Source organism: Malus domestica, chromosome 13, assembly GCF_042453785.1.
Source record: "Malus domestica chromosome 13, GDT2T_hap1".
NCBI classification, from domain to species: Eukaryota; Viridiplantae; Streptophyta; class Magnoliopsida; order Rosales; family Rosaceae; genus Malus; species Malus domestica.
Window position 1 is genome coordinate 42,124,813 of NC_091673.1, and position 22,401 is coordinate 42,147,213.

At 38.5% G+C, this 22,401-nt stretch overlaps 1 protein-coding gene and 1 non-coding gene across 2 annotated transcripts; one reads left to right on the forward strand and one right to left on the reverse strand.

Moving 5' to 3' along the window:
* The first annotated feature begins 5,308 nt into the window (after positions 1 to 5,308).
* Positions 5,309 to 8,881, forward strand: LOC139190297 (uncharacterized). The gene is made up of 2 exons (XM_070810315.1): positions 5,309 to 5,434; positions 5,577 to 8,881. The coding sequence occupies exon 2, from the start codon at positions 6,738 to 6,740 to the stop codon at positions 8,415 to 8,417; it is 1,680 nt and encodes a 559-aa protein (XP_070666416.1). The 5' UTR covers positions 5,309 to 5,434; positions 5,577 to 6,737; the 3' UTR covers positions 8,418 to 8,881.
* LOC114821871 (small nucleolar RNA R71) lies at positions 6,100 to 6,206 on the reverse strand. Its single transcript, XR_003769708.2, has one exon. It is a non-coding gene; the product is annotated as a small nucleolar RNA R71 (small nucleolar RNA).
* Positions 8,882 to 22,401: the final 13,520 nt, after the last annotated feature.

Consider the following 22,401-nt stretch of genomic DNA (forward strand, 5'->3'; position numbering starts at 1 on the left):
GGGCAAACGAACGTTTCCAGCTTCTCCCTCCCCGCGTGCTCTCTCTCTCTCTTTCTAATCTCTATCCGTCCACTCTCCTGCAATTACAAGATTCAAATAATTAAACGGGGGCCACGCTCAAGTATGGGGTTGTTTAACAGAAGAGGCCAACGAGGCAAGGTCGCTGCATCTCCAACTCCATATATTTTTTAATCTACTTTGTTTTGTTGTTTGTTGTTGTGCTTAAATTGCCTTAATTTTGTTTTCAGGTGTCCTGGCCTCAAGTCTTTGTCTTTGGCCGAAAAGCTATTTGATGATAATTCCCGCCTATTTCCAGAACTCATATGCAAGTGGAAAATTTTGGAGGAGTTGTATTTGGAAGGCCAATTTAATCTTGAGAAAATCTTTGAACAGATCATCATTCACTGCAAGAACTTTTGTGCTTTAGGTTTGGTAGGATGGCCTTGTATAGATGAGTTAAAGTTAATTGTCAAGTTCGTGCCTAATATTAAGTACTTAACTCTGAGGAACTGTGATCAGCTTAGTCGGGATGATATTGTTGCCATTCTGTGAGGCTGCATAGACCTTGTGTTTCTGGATGCCCGGGGTTGTGCAGGTTTTGATGAGAGTGATGAAGAAATATCGAAGCTTGCTTCTCATATTAGTAATTTCAGGTGTGTGACGGCTAGTAAAGGTTGTTAGGGAAATGGTGTTTGTATTTTGGGTCTTTATGATCAACTTGCACTTCTTAATGCGTTTTGCTAAAAATGATGAAGACGATGATCTTCCATTTTCTGATGATTTGATGGGGATGACAATGAGGGAGGCAACCTTATCATAATCATTAACTTCTCCGATTAATGTCATCTCTGCTCTGTTTTGTTGCTGGCGGATGTAATCTTGCCAAATTTGTTAGGGAGGGATGATTATTTAGTAGCTAGTTATACTTTTTGGTTATAATATTAATTTGTTACATTGTTCCTTCTACGTTACTATTTTTTTTCTTCTGTTTATTGACCTAATGGGATAATCAGAAAGAAAAACAGGGTATTTAAGTAATGCCTGTTAATTTCAGAAATTCTGAGTGCAAAATTGTCACTGAGAAATAAATATGAGCTTCCGGGTTCACTTGACCACTTTAATTAACCAACTTGTGCATCCTGTGGTATCTCTAATCAAAGTCATACTGAAAATAATCCAGATCATTAGCACGAGGCATCGAGCAGATTCACCGAATCAACTAATTAGCTCAGATTACACCCTCTTCTCTCAGCTTCAACTAATTCAATTCATGATATCAAATGGAAACAGTGTTTTTTCAAATGTAGTATATTTGATTGTATTTTGTTCTCTTTGAGTTTGTTTTCATTCTTTTGATTAATATTCTTAACCTTTTGCTTGAGTAATTTTAATTATTCAACTATATTGAGATTAAAGACGAAGAAGAGTCTCTGAGCCGCTAGCCTTAAACCATTTGAGCTAAGAACAGAATTGAATGCACTGAATGTGGTCTTGAACAAGTTGCAAGATCTGATGACAGAGCTAGGAGGAGATGTAGGGGATACGGATACCAGATGTTAACCATTTTACCAGGACATATAGGATTTTGTTCTGGTTGGCTCAGTTATTAATAAATCTTCAGTACATGTAATACCAAGCACAAGGCCAACTTACTGGAAGTTTATATTGTCTCTAGATTTTCAATAGCATAGTTGTTTTAAAGTTGGTGCTCTTGGAAACAATTGCATAGTTGAGATAATAAGTAACTTTCTTTTCTCAGCCTGCAGAAGAAGTAACTTATCTAGATTTCGTAGAGTGAACTTTGAGGACATCCTGACGAAGCTGCTAGTAATAGATTCTTTTCCCAGCCTCTGATGTCCTTTTTTATCTACATTAACCATGATTCATGATTTTAAATAAGGAAGTAACTTGTTTTGGTGCTGGCGTTTGACAAAGTACGTATGCTGTGGGTGGAAGTTTCCATGCCTTATCTTACTGTTGAGTGGTTTATTTTAATTCTTATCTCCGTCATTCTTATCTTCATCATTAGGTGGAAGAGAAGATGAACCTGTTTGATTGAGAAATAAAAGATGGAAAGAGCAAGTCAGCATAAGGTAACTGCAAGAAAAGAACAACGGTACTTCATGAGCTTATATCATTATAGTTATTCCTCACCTGAATATGCATTTCGGTCTTGCAATTGGGAAAAGAGGAAGAAACAAGAAGTTCGACAAAGAATCTTGTTCCAAAAGCCATATGGCACTCGTTTTTGAGGTCACAAAAATTACTTCACCGACATTATTGTTCGGGCGAAGATTTCTCCGAAGAGGGCTCCTCGGCTCTTAGCACAGCTCCCCAAGGGATTGGCACTTTGGATATGTAGTCAAGCTCTTGCCTACTAATGTGTTACAAGAAGAGGATATAGTTAGTTTTGAAAGGTGCCTTTGTAGGGCCTTCTGTTTAGGCCTTGAGGCTCACAATCAAAACTAACCAACTGCTAGGCGTGCCACTGCTATCTCAGTATAGCAGATGTAGAACAGGATTGTGTTTAGCCAATTACTTGCGCTCCAAGTTACTCAAACTTCTTGTTATCAAAGGATTGTCATGGACGGGTTAAGTCCACATTAAGTTCTTTTACTTGCCTTGTGAACAAAGACTTTCAATTCATAGTCTTGTATGTTCGAATGGAGGGAGTCCACTTGGTTCTTGATTGATTTTAATGATAGCATGTCCATTAAACTAACCAGATCTGGATGCAAACGGAACTCTTAAAATGGGAAAATTGATGGAAATGACTTGAATACATCTTGGAGAAGACATTAAGTAGTAGATCTATTAACTTATAAAACAAACAAAGAGTTTTGAGCAAGATTTCACCTTGTCGGGTAAGGTTGAACGGTTGAACTTCTTGCAATCACTTCTCTTTTCAGTTTACAAGGTTTATTCGCTAAAAAGGGATGGATGATAAACAAGTTTACACAAGGGAATCGATACTACGCAACTAGGAGTGATAGCCGAGCTTTAAACTAGACAAAAGATGGCTTTTGTAGGGAATGGTCCTAAAAAGGACTAAAATCTTGGCTGATTACAGCTTTTGGATGCAAATTTGGCTTGAGAGCAGAGTTTGTATGTTTGTTTGTTTGATTGGTTAAGTGTCCTTGTCTCTGGGGCCTCTTCCTCCTTTTATAGGTAGATTAGCCCGACTGCAATGACTTTGCTCTTGCCAAAAGCACTTGGAGGGTAGTGAGTCATCAGCTTTTTATTTGTGCTACCACTGAAAAGTGCTTTTTGGCTGATTGTGAGTTAGTCACCATCACTTGACATTTTAAATCATAGGCACATGGCCTATGCATTAATGGGAAGGTGACAACTTGTCTCTCGGCTTGATGCTGGGCTTCGGGCAAGTTTTCTTTTAATCAGCATCTTTGGGCTTCCACATACTTGCAGCCCAAGGTTCAAATATTAACCCAAACAGTGCCCCCTTCAATCTTTGTTGAGCCTGCAAACCGAGGCGTAAATAATAATTGAATAGCCGTCGCACCTGATAGGTGCATTATTTATCATATTTTCATATTAATTAACCTTAAGTTTTGTTAAGGAATTGATTATAAAAGAGCCTTATTACTTTCATTTTCTCAGTTTCAGCCAATCTGTGCACTTAGAACATTTTTGGGGATAATTCAAATTTTTGGAGGAATTTTGATGCAAGGCTAATTGGAGAAGCAAGCTAAGAGGTGGAAGATCATTGTATCCAAATTTCGTAATTTTTCATGGAGCCAAACCTTCCAGTTTTACAAATCAATCCCGCAGAAGTAACTTTCCCGTCTGAATTGCACAGCTATGGGAGAATGAAGATTTGGAGGCTTTCCCGATTTTTCCTAGTGACTTACGATAGATTCTTGGAAAGATAAGAGATAAAGCTACGTTTTCCATATTTTTACAGATTTTTCCAGAAGAGAAATCGGCCCCAAATCTGGCGTGCAAGTCAGATGCCGTATTTCCCAAGTCAAAAAGGACTCTTTCCTAGTTTGTTTCATTAATTACTTAGGAGTTTGTTTTCTTTTAGGTTAGTTTTTATCAGACTTTTCAGGGTTTTACTAGAGGAAATAAAAAGGGCCGTAGGTTGTCTCAAAAGGCGGACAGAGAGAAAAAGTCGTAAAAAGTGCAGAAAGGATTCTTAGCGTGTGTTACCAGTTTTTTTTTCGGGTTGTATTTTCTTCCATGATTTCTTTTGTGATTTCGTGGATGATTATGTGGAACTAATTTACTTTTCTAAGGTTTACGATGAAGCCATGACATGATTATTCCCGAAGTCTCTTGTTGATTATTATCTGATCACATGCCATGTTTAGTTCTTAATCTTTGTGCTTAATCTATTCTAGTTTCAAATGTTCTTGTGACTGGCCATCATTGTGAACTTGTTTCTAGATAATGAGATAAATCTGAGAGGATGACCAATATCAATTAGGTTTATTGGAACTAAGAGTAAGAAGAGTAGACAAACTAGTGAGGATGACCAATATCAAACTAGTCCTACTTGGTTGACATAATTCTTCTATGCTTAATGGGTTTGTATGTGTTTAACTGTATGCCTAACCAATAGGATATAGTTTTCATGTATAGGCACACGAGTTGATGCCTGACCAAGGATTAATTCATATCTTAGAAAGAACAACCTTAAATATTGGCATGGTAATTGGATACTAATTGGTTTGAAGAAAAGGGAATAGGCTTGTTATTGGTGGATTCATAACCTTTGGCTTTCATCACATTAATTTCTTTCAAACTTACATTTGTTGTGTGTTCGTTATTCATATTCCTAGTTTAATTTTAAGTTGAACTTTTAATTATTTTTTTATAATCAATTAATTGATCATTTGTTTCCTAGTTAAGTAATTTTACGTAATCAACTGGTTGAATTGGTATTAAAAGCAATCTCTGTGGGATCGACCTCGTATTTGCATATATTATTACAATTGATTCGTGCGCTTGCGAGTTTAATTTGGTTTAAATTAATCTATTATTTAGGTTAGTTTAAATTTACATCAAGTTTTTGGCGCCGTTGTCGGGGATTGTCCCTTAATCCCAACTCGGCTTGTTGATTACCCTTTACTTAGTTGATTTTATTAATTTTATTTTCTGTTATTTTATTTTTACCTTTGTTTTGTTCTTTACCTTATTTTCGTTTTTATATTATTATAAAAAAAAAATTCGTTAGTTGCATTCTCTAATTGAATTGTCAATTAGACTTCTCCTTGTTTGACTATTATTGTTCGGTTATCATTGTCTCGTAGCTACCCTCTTCTTTTGGCTTTTAGCTTGCCTTTCTCATCCTGCGTCTTCTAGTCTTCCAATTGGAATTTTGTTTTTACCGACATCAATTTCTCACTAGGTTGGCTGTGTCTTTTCATTCCCCTTTTGCTAGTTGGAGTCGTGTGGGTGTGGTGTAATCCGGGTATTATTAGGAATTGGACTTCTCTGGGTCACTTTTTTCTTTGTGTTCATTCAAACTAATTGCTGGTTGTATTAATCATCATCAGTTCTACTGCAGCGCATTCGTAAGCATATTACTGAAATCATTCTTTGGTTCCTTTCAGGTGAATGATCGCTACCCGTTCCTCAAACAGTCCGCTTGTGGAATTCGAACCAGAGATTGACCAAAAGCTTAGGCAAATTCGCAAGGAACAGAGAGAAGAGAAGACTAAGGAGAAGAACAAACAGGAAGAGATGGCTGCAAACGGCAATAATGGTGATGTGCCCCGAACTATTCAAGATTTCTCTATGCCGTAATTTTCTTCTCGACAATTATGCATTGTTTATCCTGAACTTGATGCTGCTACTTCTTATGAGATTAAGGATTATGTTATTAACATGTTGCCCAAGTTTTCTAGTGATGAGAATCAAGATGCTAGTGAACATGTAGATAACTTTTTGGATATCTGTGGGACATAGAATATTAAAGGCGTCTCCGATGAGTTCATTCGCCTAAAGCTTTTCCCGTTTTCTCTCACGGGTGATGCTAGAACTTGGTTCAAGACTCTGCCAGCGAGATCAATTACCTCTTGGACTCAAATTTCTAGTAAGTTCATTCAAAAGTTTTACACTCAGTCTAGAACTCAGAGGTTGAGGGATCACATATTTCACTTTAGGCAGAACAAGGGAGAACCACTTTTTCAAGCATGGCAGAGATTTAAAGCTTTGATAATTAGTTGTCCACACCATCAGTTTTTACCATGTCAACTAATTTTATACTTCTACCAACATTTGAGTGATGAATGTCGACATAGATTGGATGCTGCAGCGGATGGGAATATACTAGGTAAAGAACCAGATCAAGCTACTACTATCATTGAGAATGTTGTTGCAAATTCATCTCAATGGGATAATAGAGAGTTAACTCGGAATTCTGCATATGAAGTAAGTTCATCTAATGAGGTGGCTGCACTATCAAGGAAATTAGATGTAGTGGTGACTATGTTATCCAGGAATGCAGAACCGTGTGGGATTTGTGCTACTCAGACTCATCCTACTCATCTTTGTCCACAAAGTGGTACTTGTCCAGAAGTTGAAGTGGCTAATCAAGTCAAGCGTTTAATCGTCAACGAAACGACCCCTTCTCAAATACTTATAATCCTGGGTGGAGAGAGCATCCTAATTTAGCTTGGAAGAATAATTTTAACCAAGGATCCAAGTCATGGCAACAAGGAGCAGCACCTATAGAAACCAAGAAACCGTCTTGGGAAGAAGCTTTTGCTCAAATGGCTCAAGCTAATTCGCAAGTTTCGCAAGTTTTGCAAGCTCTCCAGCAAGGGCAGCAAGTTAATAGTCAAGCCATTAGCAAATTGGAAGCACAAGTCGGTCAAATCGCTGCTGCAATGAGTGAAAGAGAACCGGGGCGTTTTCCAAGTCAATCCGAAGCTAATCCAAGAGGCAAAGAGCAAGTTAATGCCATTAGAATATTGAGGAGTGGTAAACCTTATGATAGAAGGGAAGAAGTCGTAGAACCAAAGGATCAAGAAGTGAATGACAAAGAAGCAGCTCCACTACCTTTTTCACCACTCGCTACTCCTATTCCTGCTCCAAGGTTGACGAATTATGATCCTCCTATGCCTTTCCTGCAGAGATTTCAAAGGCAAAGAAAGGACAAGAATATGTTAGATATACTGGAGCAATTTAAAAAGGTTCAAATCAACATTCCTTTACTTGATGCTATAGCACAAATTCCATCATACGCAAAGTTTTTGAAGGGTCTCTGCACAAACAAGAGGAAGTTTACAGATCATGAGCAGATTGAGCTTACCAATTGTTGCAGCGAGGTTTTGATCACGAAGATGCCTCCAAAATTACAAGATCCAGGGAGTTTTACTATCCCATGTGTTATTGGTGATTTTAAATTTAATAAAGCTTTCTTAGACCTTTGTTCGAGTGTTAATCTCATGCCATTTTCTATTTATGAACAACTAGGTATTGGAGAGCTACGAAGAACATCCGTCTCTTTGCAATTGGCTGATCGATCAGTGACTTATCCCAAAGGCCTTGTTGAGGATGTTTTGATCAAAGTAGACCAATTCATCTTGCCAGCGGATTTCCTTGTGCTTGATATGAAGGAAGACCAAAACATTCCTATCTTACTTGGTCGTCCTTTCCTTGCAACTGCTGGAGCTTTAATTGATTTCAAAGCAGGCACACTCAAGCTGCGAGTTCAAGGAGAATCCATAGAATTCAAGATGTTTGAAGCACTTAAGTTACTAGTGGATGTAGAGGAGTGCAGCAACATCGAACTTATTGCTCCTATTGTCAATGCCAACTTCTTGGAGAATGTTTCGGCAGATTTGTTGAAGACATGTATTGAATACCCAGAGTTCAATATGGAAGGAGAAGCAGCCATGGACGTAATTGCAGCTCTGAACTCGTCCCCCATTCATGCACTAAGATGGCAGCAAGCATGGGAACCTCTAGGACCAGCGTTACCTCATATATTGCCTTCCATTGAGCAAGCTCCTGCATTGGAACTTAAGTTGTTGCCTGAGCACTTAAAGTATGCTTTTCTTGGTGAATCCAAGACGCTTCCAGTGATCATTGCACCTGACCTAAGTAATTATGAAGAGGAGCAGCTGTTACAAGTGTTAAAAGAGTATAAAACGGTTCTGGGATGGACTATTGCAGATATCAAGGGCATAAGCCCAACCATGTGTATGCACCAAATCTTTTTGGAGGAGAATTCCAAGCCAAGCATCGAAGCACAACGAAGATTAAATCCCAACATGAAGGAGGTTGTGCGTAAAGAAATTTTGAAACTCTTAGACGTTGGTGTGATTTACCCGATTTCGGATAGCAAGTGGGTTAGTCCGATTCAAGTAGTTCCAAAGAAAACCGGAATCACCGTGGTCAAGAATGAAGACAATGAATTGGTGCCAACAATGCAGACAACTGGGTGAAGAGTGTGCACTGACTATCGCAAATTAAACTCTTCTACTCGCAAAGATCACTTTCCTTCACCTTTTATTGATCAAATGATTGAACGGCTAGCAGGTCACTCACATTATTGTCTTCTTGATGGTTACTCAGGTTATAATCAAATTGCAATTGCTCCGGAGGACCAAGAGAAGACAACTTTCACATGCTCCTATGGAACCTTTGCATATAGACGCATGCCATTCGGTTTATGCAATGCTCCATCTACATTCCAACGATGCATGATAAGTATTTTTTCTGATATGGTTGAAAGAATTATTGAAATCTTTATGGATGATTTCTCTGTTTATGGTTCTTCTTTTGATCATTGTTTGGCAAATTTGAAATTGGTGTTGGAAAGATGTAAAGAAACTAACCTTGTTTTGAATTGGGAGAAATGTCAATTTATGGTTAAATAGGGAATTGTGTTAGGCCATTTAATATCGAGCAAGGGCATTGAAGTTGACAAGGCAAAGATCGATTTGATATCTAAATTGCCGCCCCCTACATCTGTGAAGGGAGTGAGGTCTTTCCTTGGACATGCCGGATTTTATCGACGCTTTATCAAAGACTTCTCTAAGATTAGTCGTCCGTTGTGCAATCTTCTTGCCAAAGATACTGCATTTGATTTTAATACTGATTGTTTACATGCTTTTAATTCTTTGAAACAACTCCTCACTTCTGCATCTATTATCATTGCTCCGAATTGGAGCTTGCCTTTTGAACTAATGTGTGATGCTAGTGATTATGCAGTGGGTGCTGTTTTAGGACAAAGAAAAGAGAAGCTTCCTCATGTCATCTACTATGCAAGTCGAACTTTGAATGATGCGCAGTTGAACTACACCACCACAGAGAAAGAGATGCTCGCTGTAATCTTCGCTTTGGAGAAGTTTCGATCGTATCTCATTGGCTCAAAAGTGATTGTATACACTAATCATGGAGCACTCAAGTACCTATTGGCAAAAAAAGATGCAAAACCTCGCCTTATCCGGTGGGTGCTGCTCCTGCAAGAATTTGATTTGGACATTCGAGACAAGAAGGGAGCTGAGAATGTAGTAGCAGATCACTTATCTCGCCTTCCACATGTCCAAGATGAAGAAGAAGACGTGCTGCCCTTAAATGAAAGTTTTCTTGATGAACAGCTTTTTGCCATTCATGACGTGGTCCCTTGGTATGCCGACATCGCCAATTACCTTGTTCGTGGAGTCTTACCACCTGATATGAGCACTCATCACAGAAAGAAGTTTCTCTCTACAGTGAAGTTTTATTTCTGGGATGATCCATATCTCTACAAATACTGCTCAGATCAAGTGATCAGACGATGTGTGCCCGCTACTGAACAAGAAAGCATTCTGAAATTTTGCCATAGTTACGCATGTGGAGGACACTTTGGGCCGAGTAAGACAGCTGCCAAAGTTCTACAAAGTGGATTTTTCTGGCCTACACTCTTCAAGGATGCATATTTGTTTTGTTCTACTTGTGATCGGTGTCAACGGTTAGGCAACATATCAAAGAGAAATGAGATGCCGCAAGATCAAGAAGAGTTTAGAAACAACGGTAAATGCATCGCGCAAAGATTGGTCTCTCAAGCTCAGTGATGCATTGTGGGCGTATAGAACAGCATATAAAACGCCTATTGGAATGTCTCCTTTCCATTTGGTGTATGGCAAGGCTTGTCATCTTCCTGTCGAATTGGAGCATAGAGCTTATTGGGCTATCAAGAGGTTGAACTTTGAGTACCAAGCTGCAGGAGAGAAGGGAAATCTTCAGTTAAATGAACTTGAAGAATGGCTGAACGAGGCCTATGAAAATGCCAAAATCTATAAGGAACGCACCAAAAAGTTTCATGACAAAGCCATTATTCGAAAGGAGTTTGTACCTGGTCAGAAAGTTTTGCTCTACAACTCCAGACTTTGTCTTTTTCCAGGCAAACTGCGTTCTAAGTGGATTGGTCCATTCGAAGTAACTCAAGTTATGCCTCATGGTGCCATCGAAATCAAGAATCTGCAAAATGGAGAGTTGTTCAAGGTTAACGGGCATCGTCTCAAGCATTACTTGGATGCAACTTTACCCGAAATCAAAGAAGTTGCCTATTTTGAAGCCCCGTCATCTGTCACTCCTTAGACATCCGACATAGTCTTGGAAAGGAATTTGAAGATTTTGCCCGCGTTGTCCTCTTCAATTTTTTGTCTTCTTTCCAGCCATATAAAGATGATGAAAATCGGATTTTTCTGTCAAAAGTTATGATCGAATCTTTGTCTAAAGGTTGAAATGCTTGTGGTTTATCATACTTGCACCGTGCTGTTTGCAACTTCTGTTGGCATATGATATTTTCCTTTGGTTATTTGTGCTATGTTTTGTCTTTTATTTAAGTCTTATAAAAAAAAAAACAAAAAAAAAAATTAAAAAAAATTAAAAAAAATCATAAAAAAGTGTCAAAAATTCAAAAAGATTTTCTTTTTCTTGAGTCGTTTTCTTTTGTTAGATCTTCCATAAGTCAATGATAATAAGTTGCTTTCTTTTAGGTCACTGACTTATTTGAAAATTTGTTCTTTTTATGTGAAAGTTCAACTGCTTGATATGGTTAATCTAATTCTTACATGATCATTCTCAAGTTTATTTTATACCAATAACCAATGTCAGTATGATTATCTCCTATTAGAGAATTATATGTGGATTTTAAGTGAAAACTTATTGAACCCTTGTGAGATTTTGAGCCTCTTGCATATTCTTTCTTGTGAGTTTCATGATTGCATTATCATTCACTAGAACTTGCTTCAATATCTCTTGAGGCGAAATCCTAAGTCATGCAACATTAGGGAGATGATGAAGGCCATGTTTGGACCGTTTGAGCCTTTCTAACCAACCCTTTATGTTATATTATCCCTAGTTACCCTTTTGAAGCCAAACACTTATGCCTTTTCTTTCATCGCCCACATTCATCCCTAACCATTTAGCCTATATTAGCCATTCCCTATAGCTTAAGGAATACCAAGGGGACGTCAATGAAGATAAAGGTTGGGTTCTACAACAAAGATGTGGTGTGTACCGAGGTACCATGTGTAGTATTATTTTGTTATTGTTATTTATTCCCAAAAAAAAAAAAAAAAAAAAAAAAAAAGAGAGAAAAGAAAAGATATCAAAAGAAGTTATGAAATAAGAGTTTGAAATTGTTCCATCCTTATGACATGAGTCCTGGACGCCAATAATAGGAAATTCAGGTTTCAACAGAGGACCCACCGAAAGTACATTATGAGGAGATCTTGGTATTTCTTAAGTTTTAGTTTTTCCCTATCCATTCTTTGATAGCTCATACCCTAGCCAAATGTTACAACCCTTATTAAGACCTTTGATCTTTGGTGTTGCATTGATTTACATTAGTGGAGACATGATATGAAGAGCGAGCTTATGGGGTTTTATTTTGCATATCATGATTTGAGTGAAACACTTTGCCCGTTAATGTGTGATTCCTCTGTGAGTGATATTCATGGTAGAGGATTTGAAGTGGAAGCTTTGGTTTGCATATACCTATCCGGGTTGAGTAAGTTGTATTGATATTGGTTATGTCACTCATCATGCTTGAGAATGTTGTGTAAGGTTTGGTTAATTTGATTTTGAAAAATGTTTAATTCTCTTAAGTTTGGTGACCATCTCTAGATTGCTTTGAGGCTACTTTTTGGAAGGTCTATTATTTTCCTTGTCTTTTATTTTTGTTTTGCTCGAGGACTAGCAAAAGCTTAGTTTGGGGGTATTTGATAGGTGCATTATTTATCATATTTTCATATTAATTAACCCTAAGTTTTGTTAAGGAATTGATTATAAAAGAGCCTTATTACCTTCATTTTCTCAGTTTCAGCCAATCTGCGCACTTAGAACATTTTTGGGGATAATTCAACTTTTTGGAGGAATTTTGATGCAAAGCTAATTGGAGAAGGAAGCTAAGAGGTGGAAGATCATTGTATCCAAATTTCGTAATTTTTCATGGAGCCAAACGTTCCAGTTTTACAAATCAATCCCGCAGAAGTAACTTTCCCGTCTGAATTTCACAGCTATGGGAGAATGAAGATTTGGAGGCATTCCCGATTTTTCCTAGTGACGTGCGATAGATGCCTGGAAATATAAGAGATAAAGCTACGTTTTCCATATTTTTACAGATTTTTACAGAAGAGAAATCGGCCCCAAATCTGGCGTGCAAGTCAGATGCCGTATTTCCCAAGTCAAAAAGGACTCTTTCCTAGTTTGTTTCATTAATTACTTAGGAGTTTGTTTTCTTTTTAGTTAGTTTTTATCAGACTTTTCAGGGTTTTACTAGAGGAAATAAAAAGGGCCGTAGGTTGTCTCAAAAGGCGGACAGAGAGAAAAAGTCGTAAAAAGTGCAAAAAGGATTCTTAGCGTGTGTTACCAGTTTTTTTTTCGGGTTGTATTTTCTTCCATGATTTCTTTTGTGATTTCGCGGATGATTCTGTGGAACTAATTTACTTTTCTAAGGTTTATGATGAAGCCATGACATGATTATTCCCGAAGTCTCTTGTTGATTATTATCTGATCACATGCCATGTTTAGTTCTTAATCTTTGTGCTTAATCTATTCTAGTTTCAAATGTTGTTGTGACTGGCCATCATTGTGAACTTGTTTCTAGATAATGAGATAAATCTGAGAGGATGACCAATATCAATTAGGTTTATTGGAACTAAGATTAAGAAGAGTAGACAAACTAGTGAGGATGACCAATATCAAACTAGTCCTACTTGGTTGACATAATTCTTCTGTGCTTAATGGGTTTGTATGTGTTTAACTGTATGCCTAACCAATAGGATATAGTTTTCATGTATAGGCACACGAGTTGATGCCTGACCAAGGATTAATTCATATCTTAGAAAGAACAACCTTAAATATTGGCATGGTAATTGGATACTAATTGGTTTGAAGAAAAGGGAATAGGCTTGTTATTGGTGGATTCATAACCTTATGCTTTCATCACATTAATTTCTTTCAAACTTACATTTGTTGTGTGTTCGTTATTCATATTCCTAGTTTAATTTTAAGTTGAACTTTTAATTATATTTTTATAATCAATTAATTGATCATTTGTTTCCTAGTTAAGTAATTTTACATAATCAACTGGTTGAATTGGTATTAAAAGCAATATCTGTGGGATCGACCTCGTATTTGCATATATTATTACAATTGATTCGTGCGCTTGTGAGTTTAATTTGGTTTAAATTAATCTATTATTTAGGTTAGTTTAAATTTACATCAGTACCCTTTTGCTCAGAACTTGCACCATTTAAGCAACTGTTGGTTAACAAGACCTTTGCACTAACCCACGAACTTCACTTTTAATTGGCCACTTGCTATATAATCTTTTCCTAAACCCTTTAGCAAAATACCATAGCCATTCCAAGCCTTTGAATTCCCAGAATTTCCCAGCATTTTCGGAACCTTCATAATTTCCAGAAAATCCTCTTTTGCTTTCTCAGTCTCCTTCAACTTTACTCAATGGCACCTAGAGCTGCAGGAACCCAATCTCCCTGTGAGACTGGCAAGGGAATTTCCACCATGCGCTGTCTTCTCAATGGCCTTTATCGCCCTCGGGCAAGCCTGCACACTGAACTCTTCTTCGAGGAGGAAGAAGTGTACTCCTTGGGTGCATGGACTTCTCAAGTCCCAATTGCTGTTGAAAATAATATGCCAAGGAGAAATCAATTTTTATAATATCCTCAGAAAGGTGCACTGCTTCCAACTTTTGTTTGACGACTTATTGGCATTGAGGAGTAGCCGAGCAGTTTTAATTGCAACAGTAGATTCTTCTTGTAAATATAAAGCTATCTTCCCTTACACTGGTATCCACAAGCCCAGACTTCCCCACAGCTTCTGCTTTCTTCATCACTTCATCATCATAGGTGTATGCTTCAGGATCAACTACCACAATAATGTCGAAGACTTTGGTAGGACTTGTGGAAGAAGGCTCTTCTACGAAGGCAAGGATTGCAGAGCTATCTTCTGCAATTTAGAGGTTCGGGGAATAACCATCCATACAAAACTACCTTACCAGAAGATTGAAGAAGTCAAGGAAGTAAATGTTGAAGTTGACGATGATGAAGCTCAATTAGCCATCCTAGGATAGCTACTTTAACCAAGGATGTAAAACTATTGCTGATTCTTATGTAACTTCAACATTTAATGAAATGAAAACGACTTCTTCAATCCATTTTATCTTGCATTTCCTCTCTAAAACTCAACTACAATGGGAAAATAATCTAACTTTAGACCATTTGCAACATTTATACTTCTTCAATGTAGCAATCTCTAACACCTCACAAGGTTAGGTGATATTTCTTCAAAAACTTAGCATTAATTGGATGCCTCTACAAGCTTCCTTCCAAATCTGCCAAGTAATATCCTCCTTTGTCTAGTACTTGGCTGATAATGAACGGACTCCACTTCCCAAAGCCTTTAACTTGAACTCCTAAAGGTAGAATTTCCTTCCACACTAACTCTCATTTCTCGAAGCTCTTCAACTTCACCTTCTTATTGTATGTTTGGGCAACAGCTCTCTTCCCCTCTTGAATTTTATCTAGAGCATCGATTCAGGCTACATCTACATATTCAACTCCTTGACACATAGCTTGAATATATTCTTCACTGTGTAACCCAAATTGATTTTGAATCCTAACATAACTCACATTAATCTCCATGGGGAGTACAACATATTGCCCGAAGTTTAAGGCATAAAGAGTTGTTCCAATTCCTGCCCTCTTGGAGGTCCTGTAAGCCCACAAAGTGTCCCCCAACTTTTCATGTCACTTCTCTGGACTATCTGCCACCATCCTTTTGATAATGTTCACTAAGACTTTTTTAGACTTTTTTGCTGGCTTCTGATTGACCATTTGACTGGTGCTAGTAAGGACTAGATTGGATCATCTTAATCTTGAATTTACTTGCAAATTCTTCTACCTCTTTTGAAATAAAAGATGGCCTGCGGTCTGTAACAATTGTCTCGAGCACCCCATATCTGTGTAGGATCTTGGTTTCAATGAACTTCTTGACCGCAGTTGAGGTTATGGTCTTCACCGCTGAAGTTTCTACCCATTTGGTGAAGTAGTCTGTTGCTACAATTATGAATGTATGCCCTTTACTAGAAGCGGGATGGATTTGCCCAATGAAGTCCATTGCTCATCCTCTGAAGGGCCAAGGCTTGACCACGGGGTTCAAAGGCACTGAGGGCACATGTTGGAAAGGTCCATGTCTTTAATACTCTTCGCACCCTCGAGCATAAGCCTTGTGGTATTTTTCCATCATGGGCCAGAAATATCCGTATCTTTTAAGCAACCATCTCATCTTGGTTCCAGCCTGATGTGCCCCACAGATTCCTTCATGTACTTCAGCCATTACCCTCATTGATTCTTCATGGCCTAAGCACTTCAACAAAATTCCATTTCTAGTCTTCCTTAGTAGATTTCCCTCCCACAAAACATACTTAGTTGCTTGTCGCCAATTCTTCTTACTTGTGGGGAAGGATGGATCTTTCAAATACTGAACAATAGGTGTCTTCCAATCTCCTATCTCCAACTTTTCAGTCAACACCTCTAGGCTAAATCCTCTTTCGAAGATAGAAGGGAGATTTCTTCTTCGAACTTCTATATCCCCTTCAAACTTCCTTTCTTATATCTGTGCTTCAGAAGCCAACTGTGTCATCTTATTGGCAATTGCCTTTGACTCTTTAGGGATATGGGTGATTAATATTTCAGTTCCCCAATAGCTCAATAGTTGTGTAGATGCCAAATAGTAACCTGCCATGGTGATGTGTCTGCACTTGTACTCTTCATTTAGTTGATTGATCACTAACTCTAAATCACCAAATACTTTAACTTTAGTTGCCCCCAACTCTATCAAGATCTCCAGGCCAATTATCAGCGCTCTGTACCTACCTGATTGTTGGTAGTCTCTTGATAGTTTAGGAGAAATGAATAACAATGATGAGCACCATTGGCATCAATGATAACAATCCCGGCTCTAGTAGTAGTTTAAGTGTAAGAACCATCAAAATATAGTCTCCAAGGAGTGATCCAAAGACTAGCTTTTTTTTATCTCTTGCTGGATCCATTCTTCTCAGCCCTGGAAGGCTTTGCTCGATGGGATCCACATAGTGGCTACCTCCAAAGTTCCTTAGTTTTCACATAGTGGCAACCTCCACATAGTGGCTATCTTGGCAATGATGTGGATGTGGCAAGGCAACATGTAATGCCTTAGTTTTCAGGCAGTGAAGTATAGAGCCAAACATAACCTCTCCACTAGTGTATATCTCGTCTCTACCTCAGTAAGGATTCTGCTGAGGTAGTATATTGCTTGTTCCTTCCCACTTTCATTGTTTTGGGCCAACAAACTTCCCATTGACTTTTCAAAGGCAGAAATATAAAGTTTTAAAGGCTTCCCCCTCTGAGGTGGCATGAGCACTGGTGGAGAGGCTAAGCAAGCCTTTATTCTGTCGAAAGCCTCTTGGTATGGTGGGCCCCACTCAAATTCTTCCTTGTTTTTCAATCTTAGCAGAGGAGTTAGCGGCTGAATCTTGCTCGCCAAGTTAGCAATGAATCTCCTCAAGAAATTGATCTTCCCTAGTAGCCTCTACAATTGTACTTTATTGGTGGGAGGAGGTGATTCCATGATTGCCCGTGCTTTGTTCTTGTCAAGCTCTACACCTCTTTGATGAACAAGGAATCCCAAAAAGTTGCCCAACCTTACCCCGAAAGCACATTTCTTTGGATTCATTTTCAACTTATGAATTCTCATTCTTGTTAAGGCTTGTTTAAGGTCTACCAAGTGCTGCTCTTTAGTTTTAGACTTCACCACGATATCATCAATGTATACTTCCATGTTATGGCTAATCAGGTCATGAAAAATGACATTCATCACCCTTTGATATGTTGCACCGACTTTTTTGAGCTCGAATGGCATCACTAAGCATTCATATGCTCCTACATGTCCTGGGCACCTAAAAGTTATTTTATGTATATCTTTTTAAGCCATTTTTATCTGATTATAATCGGCATTCCCATCCATGAAAAACAGGACTTTGTGTTTGGCAACTGCATCTATAGTTAAGTCAGCCATGGGTATGAGATATTTATCTTTAGGCGTGGCTCCATTAATGTTCCTATAGTCAACACAACATCAGACCCCCTTGGTTATAACTTTTAATACAGGTACAATGTTGGCTAGCCACTCGACATATTTGACAAGCCTAATAAATCCAGGTTTTACCAGGCTTTCAATTTCTTCTTTGACCTTTTCTTCGATCTCTTTTGACATCCTCTGTGGAGCTTGCTACACATGTTTATACCCTTCCTCAATAGGCATTATGTGTTTTACTAAGGTTGAATCTAAACCTGACATTTCAGTGTAATGCCAAGCAAAACAGTCTTTAAACTCATATAGAAGGTTGACAATCTTTGCCCGAACTTCCACTTCTAGCAAGCCACTGATTTGTATAGGCCTTGGATCTTCCTTGGTCCCAAAATCAATGGTTTCTAAGGGGTCTTATACCTTTGGAGGTGGCTTATCAGGTTCTGCACACAAAAACTCAACTAACTCTTGATTCTCGAGCATGTCTTCTGGCCCATCCAGGTCATATATCCATTCAGCCATTTGTATGGCTGTCTCCAACTCCTTCCCAAAAAACTCTTCTTCACCTCTGTCCTGGGTGCTTAAGGCTATTTCCTCTTGTTCTTTTTCCAAGCTCTCCCTTTCTTTCTTTTTCTCTCTTCCATACACCAACAGTTTTTTGATTAAGGACCTGACTGCAACTACCTAGTCCTTTCTTTTTTGTTCTGACATTACTGGTGTTAGGGAGTTAAGACGATATGGGGTCTATCCCATTCTTCCTGAGTGAGGAACAATCCTTGCTCCAAAAGCTTTTGGGCCGTCACCTTAGTCAGGTGGTAGTTTTCATCAGCTCCTAAGAACTGGAGAATCCCAATACTAGGATTATAAAAGTTGGCTTCTGCCAGATTGGCAGTGGGGAGGAATGGTCATGACTCGGCCTCCACCATCTCCCAAAATCCAGGTCCCATAGCTCCTTCCTTGTGGTAAACTGCCACTTGTTGATGCAGGGTGGAAGGCACCAAGAGACTCTGGTGAATCCAATCTTGGCCGAATAAAGCTCCATATGTGGAAGTACTATCCACAACAAAGAAAGCTAACATGATCTGCTTGGAACCCAAGTCAACCTCCAAGGGCAACATCCCACGAGTTCTAGTGATGGCTCAGAAAAACTAGAAACTGTTAAGTCTGTGGGGATGAGATCCTCCTCACTTCTACATACCCACTTTATTTGCTTGAAAGGCAACACATTGGTCGCAGCTCCCCCATCAATCAAAACCCTTTTGAAGGGCACTCCCTCCAGATGAGCAGTTACGTAAATGGGTTTGAGATGGTTGGCTAGGGTCCAGCTTGGGTGACTAAAGACCATCATATATGTGTACACTCTCTCGGGCTCTCTCTTTGTGGGCTTGGGCAAATTTACTTTGCCTACTCCATTGACTAATACAATAAGGCAACACATGGCAACAGAGAGCAAGGCAGAGAATGCAGAGGAGAGTAGAGAGAATCGAAATAGGGAGAAAACAGAGGGAGAACAGAGAGCAGTAAATGGAAGGGGTGTCGCAACTCCAAATTTGAAGAGAAGAAGAAGCATGCTCCACTCTTTGAGGAGAATATGATCAAAGAGCTCATCTTGTAAAAAAGGGTTGTTTTTTTTCTTTGATTTTTAATGGATAATTCCTTATGTATTAAAATAAGTATGTGTAACCAATTTCCTTTTGCTAGAGTGAGGCCATGAGCCTCAACATGATTACGTAGATTTCTCTTTCAATTGCTTAAGTATTGTTACATGCTTGCTTTGATATTTTCAATCACTGAATTAAACTATGTATGTGCCTTGATGCTTGATCACCATTAGGATGCTTGGAAAGATCATTGGATGCAATTTTGAATGAATGTCACGTTAAAATTGGTTATGCTTCTTGTGATTGAGGATTGTAATTTCTCCTAAGGTAAATATCATACTTTTAGGGATTACATGGTTTAACAAAAGGATTTTCACCAAGATTAATGAATCACTCATGTTTATATTTAATCCAAATATCATGGATAAATTGCATGTAATGGTATGCGTTTCAGCTTGAATGTCACAAGTAAAACATACACAAGGAAAACTCAACCTTCAAAGCATGTGTGTTTTCGATTACTTAAGCAATTGGAAGAGCTACGTAGGAGTGTTGTCGGTAAAGGTTGAACTCTAGCACCTTGTGTTGTGTTCCTTCCGAGTACAATATATAGTTAGTATAATGGCACAAGTAAGGGTGTCGAACCAAAGAGACTAATTAGACCTCTATAAATTACTAGCCTTGAGGGAACCCTAACTAAACAATAAAAATAACATATTGAATGTAGGTTTTGTGCTATTAATGATAATAACTAAAAATGCAAGAAAAATGTAACAATGAATGATATGTTGATTGAGAAACGATGAGGATGGGTCCAGGGATTTCGAGTTCACCATTACAAAACCAAATCCATGTTTATAAAGTTAAACCGTATTCAATTACCAACTTGTTTCCAGTGTTCATTTTACATATATATGATCAACCATATGATGTGTGGTTTTGATCAAATTCTCCTAATCTACAACCTAATTGGGGTGTTCAACTTCAGTTCCAAATTAAGAGTCTTTAGCATGCAAGAAAACATTAAAGAAAAAAAAAATACATGGCAGGATGTTTGCATAGCATTCTCTTCATTCATTCACATGTCTACCAAGATTAAGCATGATGATTACTATAATCTTGATCAAATGATCTGTAAGAAATCCGAAGAGTGATCAATCATTAAAATTAACAAACAAATTTAACAAAAGATTCAGTGAATGAAACAAGAGACAGATTGATGAATTGAATACTTTAACATAAAAACATGGGTCAGTTGTGCAAGGTTACATCGAAATCCCTAACTATGAATTTAATTACATATCATGTTCATAGAGATGAAATTGGAAATACACAACATGAGTGAAAATAAATCAAAGAGAGAGGAAACCCTGGAAGCAATTCTGATGTTGAACTTCTCCAAGAACAACCTGTTAGGATGAGTCCTCGGTGATGTTGGAGTGTATAGAATGGGTGGTGTTTTGAGTGTGGATGAAAAGAGAGAAAAATAGTTACTGGAGTTGTGAAATTAGCTTAGAATGAAAGGTGTGTGTAAAAGTGGCTGAAAGGCTAGGTTTTATGATGCTAAAGAGGCTGTTACAGATTGCCAATACATCCCAGTAATTGGGCATTTAATTCCCACATTTTTTTTGCTGTTATTGGTCTTATAAAGAGCCATATTCATCACCATATTCAGTTTCCACTTTTAATTCTTTGTCTACATCAGCATCCTTATTCAATTCTCTACTTATATTTCCAATTTGCCTTGTTTGTCCTCAACTGAGCTCCAAAATACAATTAGCTGCACACTAACACAAAAGAGGGTAAAATGCAACTAGCTTAACTCAAAAATATCACAAGGGGACTAGGAATGGATGATATAAATGTATGAAATATGTTGATGCACAAAATCACCGAGGACTTTGGTCGTCGTACCCAGTGCACAAGGCTCCCGCTTTACGCAGGGTCTGGGAGAGGTGAATGTCGGCTAGCCTTACCCCCATTTTATGGAGAGGCTGCTCCCAACAGCGAGGACTTTGGTACAACAGAAAATGTTAAGTTTGTGACCTTCACTAGATTGCTCCGGTCGCTAGTGTGGATAAGAATGTAAATGGATAGAGACAGGGAAGCAAACACAAGATGTACGTGGTTCACCCGGATTGGCTACGTCCACGGAGTAGAGGAGTTCTCATTAATTGTGAAGGGTTTACACAAGTACATAGATTCAAGCTCTCCTTTAGTGAGTACAAGTGAATGATTTAGTACAAATGACATTAGGAAATATTGTGAGAGAATGATCTCTATTTATAGAAGAGAGTTTCTAGTTTCATTCTGACATTAACACGTGTTGTGTTGTGATTGGCTTCTGATGTTGACACGTGTCGTGCTATAATTGGCTTCTGATGTCGACACGTGTCGTGCAATGATTGTCCTCCTGGGTCATTGGCGGTATAACGTTGATCCGTGCTCAGTAGTTTCGGGATTGGTCAAGTATGGTACGAACAGTGCTCCCCTAAGTTCCTGAGTGAGGGAAACTCCTTAATTGGGGACTTGCAAGATCCAAGCTATTGAGCAATCACGAAACTTCTAAGTACCAAAGTGTGGTATCATTTTCACTTGCCTTATCTATCTCATATGTAGATGTGGCATCTTCTTTGGAAGTACTTTTCCTCCATCCGGGGGTGGTATCTTTAACCGATGAAGATGCACAAGGTAATGTATCAATTTCACTTGAAGCTTACTTGTAGTTTCGGGCTTGGTCAAGTGCAATACAAACCCTATAGTAGTAGTCCCCCAAGTCGCCGAGCTAGGAGATTTGCCGAAGGAGGTAACAAACAAGGTAAATAATCAGACTTCCAAGCAAGTAACCTGGATCGGAGGTTCGACTTTGGCTTCTGGTTGATTGCTCTCATTCTCCTTGCGTTGTAAATAGCACCAAGGATAAGGATAAGCAAATGGAGAAGAGATGATATAAGATACTTTTGCTTTTGAAGAAGTAACTTTCCACAGGCTTATTCTTGAACTAGGCTGGAGGGTTTTCTAGTTTCCTTCAGAGTATAAGGCCGACTTAAGAATTTGAGGGTCAAAACAAGTCCATCAAATCTAAAGTACGTTCGACCCTGATGATATAGGATACTTTTGCTTTTGACAAAGTAGTGGATGTATCGGCACATGTTCTGTTACTCTTGTCTCCACATGCTTCCTTGTATCCTTCTCACTTGCCATATCTGTTCCTCAGGCAGATGTGGTATCTTCTCTGGAAGCA

Coding starts and splice junctions, on each gene's coding strand:
- LOC139190297 (XM_070810315.1), top strand. CDS start 6,738: ATGGCTCAAGCTAATTCGCAAGTTTCGCAAGTTTTGCAAGCTCTCCAG.